Here is an 8,880-nt window from a genome sequence, read left to right as displayed (position 1 = left end):
GTGTGGGGGGGGGGGGGGGGCTTTTTAGTACTATGGCTTGTAGATAGGGCTATATATACCGGCTGCTAAGAGAGCTAGAGGTTAGATACTTAGTTGGAGCTGTTCTAAACTTAGAAGAAGACGTTTGGTGGATTGTATATATTGTTGTGAGTGTATATATAGTATTGATATTTTTGGTTTCAATCGGGGCAGCTCTATGGATGTTAATTATAAAGGATAGAATTAAAGGAGGAGACTCGTCTTTTTTCTTTTCTTCTGTTGTGTGGCGTTTGGTTAGTATGCATAGTTGATTTTAGTTTGGGTAGTTATTACTAGGTAGTCTCGTATTAATATTTAATTTATTGCAGCTTCAGAGGCGCGGTCCGCGTTTATATATAGGGGGGGTGTGCATGTGGGGATTTTAGTATCTAGATTCTAGATCAAAGACTTATAGCTATAGCCACCCGTATCTATATATAAGTATATACGTAGAACTATACCTGGTGATGGTATCGTGTGCTTCACTCTTTATATAAATACGGTTTAACGAGAACCAGATGGGGGGGCTACTTGATAACCCTCTTCGACTGACTTTACATTTTTATTTTATAAATTGCATGAAAGATTACTTTGTTTTGTAATTGATTAGAGAGACATTTGTGGCCTCGAGGCTAGTAAATTTGTAGCTAATCATTTTGGTAAATACATAGAATGTGGTCTTAGAGAAATTGCGGGCTGGCTTGGAGGGATAAACCCCAGTGATCACTAAATATTTCAAACTTCTTTCAATCTCTCTTGTAGTTTGTTGACCCATTCATCCCCCCCCTAAAATATATATTCTTAGAGAAGCCATTCATTCCCTATAAGTCGTAGTAAAAACCCCAAAAGTATTCCCCTCCGTATCCAAAAAATACCCATGCCACCCCCTCCCAGGCACAGGGAACTTCTCCATAGCAATCTTTCCTCCGAGTTCCAATACTTTGCCTTGCAAGATATCGAAGGCGGTTTCGTCTTCAACTGGGAAGGAACATACGAATGCGTTTGTGCCTTGCATTGGATCTGGGGTTTGTGGTACTGGACGTTTTAGGATGTTGATTGCTGTTGCTGGTGGTGATGAGGAAGATGAGAATTGGGAGAGGGTGCCGCGGTAGTATTCTATGGGGAGGGAGTCGTCTTTTTGGAAGGACCAGGAGGGGAAGATTGTGGTGTAGAAGGTTATGGCGCGGGAGGGGATTGTGGCTTGGATTTCGATGTAGAGGTGCATTTTTGGAAGTTAAAGACTTGTTGTTTATTGTCTCGTAAACTTGTTTATATTATTCTGATGTTGTAGAAGTGAGGAGTAGCATAATATTTTAGATTAGGCCTGAAATAATCATCTTCCAGGACTTATTTTGTGCAATTGGGTATCAAGACGCGTGGAGTAGCTGAAATCGTATAACGTTATTATACGTCACGAAACGTGCACCCGTGACATTGTTGGAGTTTTGAGGTTAAGATGCGTTGTGATGGTTACACATAATCCGGCTTGGCATTCAGGGCACGTCTTTCCAAAGGTTGAACAGCACCCAGCACCAGCTTCCCGTTCGCTTTCTTCCCAAACCCACTCTCTTTCCCCCCCCCAGATTCACCACCCTTGAAGATTCCACGACACAACCGCCACGATGGCCTTGCGGGGTATGCAGTTCTTATCCCCAATCCCTACATATATATCCCCCGCCCCCTAATCGGTTCCATCAAATAATGCTAACAAGTCTATTAATGCCAAACCAGTCCCCGTCAACCTCCGCAAGAACCTCTCCGTGGTGCTCTACGCCTTCCAGGGACTCAGTATCCTCGCCGTTATTGTCGGACTTGCTTCGTTGTTTTTATTACCGTTGGACGAGTACTCCCGCCGAACGTATATTTCCGAAAATGCACTGTTACCGGGACAGGTCCACGCGTACTTTGGAGGGAGCGAGCAGAATATCGTTAGGGCGTTTAGGAGGGAGGTTGATTTGTTAGGGAATAGTACTTCTGATGTGTACGTCTTCCCCTTTTTTTTCCTTTTCTTGTTATTTGTGTCCAATTTGATTGGGTTCGAATCTAATGAGGGTTGTGGGAATACAGTGTCGCCGAACGAATGGCCGAAATCTTCCGTTCCGCTGGACTTAAAGTCGGTAAACAACGATACTCCTATAAAGCTGCCGGAGGGGAATATACCGGCGAAAACGTCTACGCGGTATTACACGCCCCACGTGGGGATGCAACCGAAGCAATTGTTCTATGCGCCCCGTGGAGGAATATAGACCATCTACTCAACGAAGGCGGGGTGGCACTTACCCTTGCCTTAAGTCGATATTTCAAAAGATGGTCATTATGGTCTAAGGATATTATATTTTTAATATCTTCTGATGCTCGGGCTGGACCTCAAGCTTGGGTTGATGCGTATCATGATTTGCATGGAGAGAATATTCAGTCGCTTTCGGTGAAGAGTGGGGCTATACAAGGGGTTGTGGTTGTGGATTATCCTGGAGCTTATCATCGGTTTGAGTCGTTGCATATTTTATACGATGGGATTAATGGGCAGTTACCGAATTTGGATTTGATTAATACGGCGGTACAGATATCCAGGGATCAAATGGGGTTGAGGACGGATTTGCAGGAGATGTGGAATCATGATGATGGGTATAGACATAGGCTTAAGACTATGTTGAGGGGGATGGTGAATCAAGCTTTGGGACATTCTACGGGACCTCATTCGAGTTTTATACCGTACCATATCGATGCTATTACGCTTGCTACTCATGGGGACGGTGGATGGCATGATGAAGGGTCGTTGGGGAGGACGGTGGAGAGTGTGTTTAGGAGTTTGAATAACTTGTTGGAACATTTTCATCAGAGTTTTTTCTTTTATTTGTTGATGGCGCCGAAGAGGTTTGTTAGTATTGGGACTTATTTGCCGGCGGCGATGTTGTTGGCTGTGGGGTTGACGTTGACGGCGATTAGGTTGTGGGTTGATCCGAGGAGTCGGAGTGGGGAGGCGGGTGTGAAGGTGGAGGAAAAGGAGGAGAAGAAGGGTGAGAAGGGTGAGAAAGGTGAAAAAGTGAAGGAAGGTGAAGTGATTGCTGTTAATGGCGGGCCCAAGAGAGAGCTGTTCTTGCCAATGTCCATTGTCATTGGTGTGCATTTCTGTGGTGTCATTCCCTTCGCAGTGTTCAATTCAGTCGACTATAAGGTCCGTATCATCCCATCCCTGATATATATCTTTGACGTCCCACTCACTGACGTTATGAGGATAATATATAGTCCATGTCATCCGTCTTCTACATCTTCATTGCCGCTTCCGTCATCCTACCGACCTTGATATCAATCCTTATCACACTGACAGCCTCCCCGCACCGTCTCCTCCCAGCCTTCCACCTCTCCCGGTGCTTCTCCCTCTTATTCCTAGGAATGTTCCTCTCGACTCTCGCAACCTTAAACTTCTCACTATCATTCCTAATCGGCCTCTTCTCACTACCTCTGATGTTCGCTAGGACGACGCCAGATTCGGTGCCATTGGCTTTGGTGAATAGTGTACTTTTGCAGCTTACCAGTCCGTTTGCGGCGTTATTTGTCGTTGCGGGGTATTGGGGGTTAGGAGTGGAGGATATTCTCAAGGAGGCGAGTTTTGGATGGTGGGTCTGGGGTATGTGGACTCCCATTGTGGTATGGTGTGTCTGGTGGCCCGCATGGGTGGTGGGGAGGATCAGTGTGGATTCGAGCATTGTGATGGCGGTGACGGGGAAGAGAGGTTAGCTATTTTTTCTTTCTTTCTTTCTTTAGCTAAATACCTACCTCGAGCAATTGCAATTGCATTTGAAGTTAACGAACAAAAGATGGTTTGTAAATATCCAGAGCATTAGTTTCTTTGTTTTAAAAGGCATCACGGTGTTTTTATATATAGCATTGGTTGTATATTGTATAGCATGTAGATTCGTATTGCATATGATAGAAGCACTTTTTGGTAGTATACAATTCCCTCTAAAAATTAAAAGAACTCCTTAACTCCACGCCATCATTAACAAAAGGGAATGATCTAATGAGGAATTAGCGGATGATAAAGAGGATTACAAGTCATTATCGTCATCGTCGTAAATTTGTTGGACAAGCTGAGGAGGCGCATCCATCTGCTGATGCTCGACTTCAACATCCATCTCAGAACCCAAAGACTCAGCTCTCCCCGTCGTCGCCGTCGGAGCCTTCTTAAGAGCCAGGATTCTATCCCTACTGACACGGTTGATCACATCTTCCGGGTTGACTCTGAAAGTAGCGATTCCGTTGTCTATACCCTGGCCGATGGCAGCATTTGCTTCTTCGTGGGAGTAGGCAGGTTCCCTGAGGAGCTTTAATCGCTTCTTGTGAGTTTTTGAACGTTGATGATGAGCTAGAGCATGTTGGGATTCGAGGAATCTGGCACAAGGGGTGCAGTAGAGTTGACCGAGGGCGGGGAGTTCTTCGAGGGGAAGGGTTGAGAGGTGCTGTTCCAGACGGCGGGGTTGGAGGATGTCGGATGAGATTTGGTCGAGGTCGCTATATTTAATCAATCAATCAATCAATCACCAATCCTTCAGAATAAATATGGATAAAGTTTAGTATTTATATGAAATACTTAGACTTACCGAGTCCTGTTCCTAGTCTTCATTAGCCGTTGTGGGCCCATGATGTATGTATGGATGGATGGATGGGGGATGTATGGGGATGTATATGAGAGAGAGCAGAGGGAGAAGATAGATTCGGAAAACGACGGTCAGATGTCAGGACCGAAAACGCTTAGGATTCCTGAACACGGGCCGAAAACGAGGAAGAGCGATTTAAGCACGTCTCGCCCTTGTCGCGAGTCTTTTATCACTCTTGTATACGGAGGGACGGTATTAGTATGAAGTAAAAAAGAAAGGTCGGATCGAAGCCGAGGATGTTTGAAACTGGAAAATCGTAAGGGAAAAATTTTGCATGGTCTCCAGACCAGTTTGCCGGGGTTTGGTGGCAGTTTTGGGCTTAGCCTTTTTGCGCCATTAAAAACCAAACCTTTTTCTTTTCAGATTTTATTTTATTTTATTTTGGGAAAAGGGAAAAAGAAGGCTGGCCAATGGGAAGACTGGTGATTCGGATTTGAAGCCAGTGCCGTTCGCCCAGGTGCAGGTAAGGCCCAGGACAGCAGGAGATATGTCCAGAAGGAGAGGATTACCGCACGTGTAGCCGACGGGTATCTGTGGTTTATCTATCTATTTACATACTTACACTACAGTATTCAACATACTGAACCATATCATATAAACACTGTAGAAGAGGTGTAGTTTTGTAGGCAAAAGGGTAGTGAAGCACGGTGATATAAGGCTGATGTCATTTTAAAAACCAATTAACAATATAATTAATCCGAATGGCAGTTTGATAGTTTGACCGTCAAAGAAAGAAAAAAAACTGGTCGCCGTCGGTTATCAGGAAGATTCCTCATTGTGCTTAGCCCAAACTCCAACTCGGCAGCGGTTTTGCTTCTTTCCCTTCGTCCAGGTCCTCGACTACTTCTTTTCCCAATTTCTCCCCTCCACTCCCGGTTTTCATTCTCTTCTTCTTCTCTTCCTCTCTTCTTCTCCATCATCTCCAGCTTCATCGGTTTAATCCTTCTTTTTCTTGCTGCTGTTGTGTGTGTGTTCATGCTGTGATATTTGTGTTGGATACACTTCCTTATCACCACCACCACCACCACTGCCACTTCTTCCCTCTCTCTCCCTCCTAACTAACTAACTGACCACCACCATCGTCATACCCCACCCCCACACTCCTCTCCATCTCCCACAATCACTCTCCTCACATTGTAGCCACCATGCTGTCAACAGTGAGGGCCCTTCCCAGGGCATGCAAGGTGGTAAGTCTTCAATCTTTTCTCTCTTCTTCAAAAAAATTTTAAATTTTTTTCAAAAACGAGCGATTTTGCTGACCTTGCCGATGTTACCCACAGAATGCCGGCTTCAAAACCGTATGTTCTACAAAAAACCCTCTTTCCACCGGACTGCCACAGCCATAGGCGCAATGCCTACTCTCTATGGCGATTGGGGAAGAAACAAATGTCTCTAACTACTAGCTTTGTAACAAACAGGCTCAAAGGCTTCGAGGCCTGGCTACCGTCACAGACTCCCCTCTGGACAAGAAGGTCAACCAGAATAACTGGGAAAAGGTAAATTATCTCTCACTCGCAAGCCAATTGATATTATTATCATTGTCATTGCCATATTTTATATATCTATTCCGGTCCCGCTAACATTGTTATCGTCTCTTTTAGGGAAGCTACATTAACTACAAGTATGCTTTTTACACCGGTTTTACTTTTTTTTATTTTTAATTGTTTAACTTGTTGCAATATTCTGACGTAATCACGTGAATTTTTTAAAGGAAGATGAGCGAGAACCTCAGCATTGTCCGACGGAGGCTGAACAACAAGCCACTCACACTTGCCGAGAAGGTCATCTATTCGCATCTTGACGAACCAGAGACCCAGGAAATCGAACGTGGAAAGTCTTACTTGAAGTTGCGACCCGATCGAGTAGCTTGCCAGGATGCGACTGCTCAGATGGCCATTCTGCAGTTCATGAGCGCCGGAATGGATCAGGTCCAAACTCCATCCACTGTCCACTGTGATCATTTGATCGAGGCCCAGCTTGGAGGTGCTAAGGATTTGAGCCGTGCTGAGGATATTAACAAAGAGGTTATTTTTTTTTTCTCGTTGTTTTTCATTTTGTTATTTTTTTTGGTTTGGTTTGGAAATATCTGACATGTGATAATCCAGGTTTACAATTTCTTGTCGACTGCTTGCGCAAAATACAACATCGGTTTCTGGAAGCCAGGTTCTGGTATCATTCATCAGATCGTTCTTGAAAACTATGCTTTCCCAGGTGCTCTCCTCATCGGTACTGACTCTCACACCCCCAATGCCGGTGGTCTCGGTATGGCTGCTATCGGTGTCGGTGGTGCCGACGCTGTCGACGTTATGGCTGGTCTCCCATGGGAACTTAAGGCTCCAAAGGTTATCGGTGTCAAGCTTACTGGCCAGCTGAGCGGCTGGACTGCTCCTAAGGACATTATCTTGAAGGTCGCTGGTATCCTCACCGTCAAGGGTGGTACCGGTGCCATCGTCGAATACCACGGACCCGGTACTGAATCCTTGTCTTGCACTGGTATGGGAACTATCTGCAACATGGGTGCTGAAATCGGTGCCACCACCTCCATCTTCCCCTTCAACGACCGCATGTACGACTACCTCAAGGCTACCAAGAGACAGGCTATTGGTGACTTCGCCCGTGCCTACTCCCACGAACTCCGTGAAGACGAAGGTGCCGAGTACGACCAATTGATTGAGATCAACCTTTCTGAGCTCGAACCCCACGTCAACGGACCATTCACCCCAGATCTTGCTACCCCAATCTCCAAGCTCAAGGATGTTGCCGTTAAGGAAGGCTGGCCCACTGATGTCAAGGTCGCCCTCATTGGTTCTTGCACAAACTCCTCCTACGAAGATATGTCCCGATCTGCCTCCATCATCCAGGATGCCCTTGACCACGGTATCAAGGCGAAGTCTCTGTACACTGTTACACCCGGATCCGAACAGATCCGTGCCACCATTGCTCGTGACGGACAGCTCCAGACCTTCGAGGAATTCGGCGGTATGGTCTTGGCCAACGCTTGCGGTCCATGCATCGGTCAATGGGATCGTCGTGACGTCAAGAAGGGTGAAGCCAACACCATTGTCTCCTCCTACAACCGTAACTTCACCGGACGTAACGATGCCAACCCTGCCACCCACGCCTTCGTCACCTCACCAGATCTGACAACCGCCTTCGCCATCGCTGGTGATCTCCGATTCAACCCCCTCACTGATAAGCTCAAGGACAAGGATGGCAATGAGTTCTTGCTCAAGCCACCAACCGGTATTGCTCTTCCAGAGCGTGGCTACGACCCTGGCCAAGATACCTACCAGGCCCCACCAGCCGACCGCTCCACCGTCGAAGTCCAGGTCGCCCCTACCTCCGACCGTCTCCAGAAGCTTTCTCCATTCGACGCATGGGATGGCAAGGATGCCACTGATGTTCCAATTCTCATCAAGTGCCAGGGCAAGACCACCACCGACCACATCTCTATGGCCGGTCCATGGCTCAAGTACCGTGGCCACTTGGACAACATCTCCAACAACATGTTGATCGGTGCCATCAACGCCGAGAACGAGAAGGCCAACTCCATCAAGAACATCTTCACTGGTGAATTCGATGCCGTCCCAGCTACCGCTCGCGACTACAAGGCCAGAGGCGTCAAGTGGGCCGTCGTTGGTGACTGGAACTACGGTGAGGGTTCTTCCCGTGAGCACGCCGCTCTTGAGCCCAGACATCTTGGTGGTCTTGCCATCATCACCAAGTCCTTCGCCCGTATCGTAAGTAGCTCACTCGCAATATATACATATGCATATATATATTTCCAAATCAAAATAAATAGGGATGCTAATTACCTCGATAACAGCACGAGACCAACTTGAAGAAGCAGGGTATGCTTCCTCTCACCTTTGAGAACCCAGAGGACTACGACAAGATCAAGACCGACGACAAGCTGTGAGTAACCCTTCATTTAATACATAAACCATCCATATGCACATAAAAAACTAACTATTTGCTACAGTGACATGGAACTCAGCAACCTCAAGGTCGGCGAGCCACTCAAGGTTACCTTCAAGTCCACCGACGGCAAGTCGTGGAGCACCAACCTCCTCCACACTTTCAACGAGGGCCAGCTCGAATGGTTCCGAAACGGTTCTGCATTGAACACCATGGCCAAGAAGGCTAAGGAAGCTGCTGCTTCCGCGTAAATATTTTTAAAAAACTACGCAGGAAGAGCTATGAT

General features: G+C 46.5%; 4 protein-coding genes across 4 annotated transcripts; 2 read left to right on the top strand and 2 right to left on the bottom strand.

Annotated features, from left to right (window-relative positions):
• Positions 1–832: 832 nt before the first annotated feature.
• On the bottom strand, positions 833–1,243 carry AOL_s00054g499 (uncharacterized protein; the record flags this gene model as incomplete). Its single annotated transcript, XM_011121815.1, has 1 exon — positions 833–1,243. One exon carries the CDS (start codon positions 1,241–1,243, stop codon positions 833–835), a length of 411 nt encoding a protein of 136 aa, XP_011120117.1.
• A 397-nt stretch (positions 1,244–1,640) lies between these two features.
• Positions 1,641–3,756, top strand: AOL_s00054g498 (uncharacterized protein; the record flags this gene model as incomplete). Its single annotated transcript, XM_011121814.1, has 4 exons — positions 1,641–1,653; positions 1,750–1,999; positions 2,086–3,193; positions 3,265–3,756. 4 exons carry the CDS (start codon positions 1,641–1,643, stop codon positions 3,754–3,756), a joined length of 1,863 nt encoding a protein of 620 aa, XP_011120116.1.
• A 311-nt stretch (positions 3,757–4,067) lies between these two features.
• Positions 4,068–4,660, bottom strand: AOL_s00054g497 (uncharacterized protein; the record flags this gene model as incomplete). Its single annotated transcript, XM_011121813.1, has 2 exons — positions 4,068–4,530; positions 4,620–4,660. 2 exons carry the CDS (start codon positions 4,658–4,660, stop codon positions 4,068–4,070), a joined length of 504 nt encoding a protein of 167 aa, XP_011120115.1.
• A 1,161-nt stretch (positions 4,661–5,821) lies between these two features.
• On the top strand, positions 5,822–8,845 carry AOL_s00054g496 (uncharacterized protein; the record flags this gene model as incomplete). The annotated part of the gene is made up of 8 exons (XM_011121812.1): positions 5,822–5,863; positions 5,957–5,974; positions 6,095–6,172; positions 6,278–6,297; positions 6,388–6,700; positions 6,782–8,416; positions 8,503–8,591; positions 8,659–8,845. 8 exons carry the CDS (start codon positions 5,822–5,824, stop codon positions 8,843–8,845), a joined length of 2,382 nt encoding a protein of 793 aa, XP_011120114.1.
• Between the last annotated feature and the right edge of the window lie 35 nt (positions 8,846–8,880).

This window comes from Orbilia oligospora (assembly GCF_000225545.1).
Source record: "Orbilia oligospora ATCC 24927 unplaced genomic scaffold scaffold00054, whole genome shotgun sequence".
NCBI classification, from domain to species: Eukaryota; Fungi; Ascomycota; class Orbiliomycetes; order Orbiliales; family Orbiliaceae; genus Orbilia; species Orbilia oligospora.
This window is presented reverse-complemented; position numbering and strand designations above follow the sequence as displayed.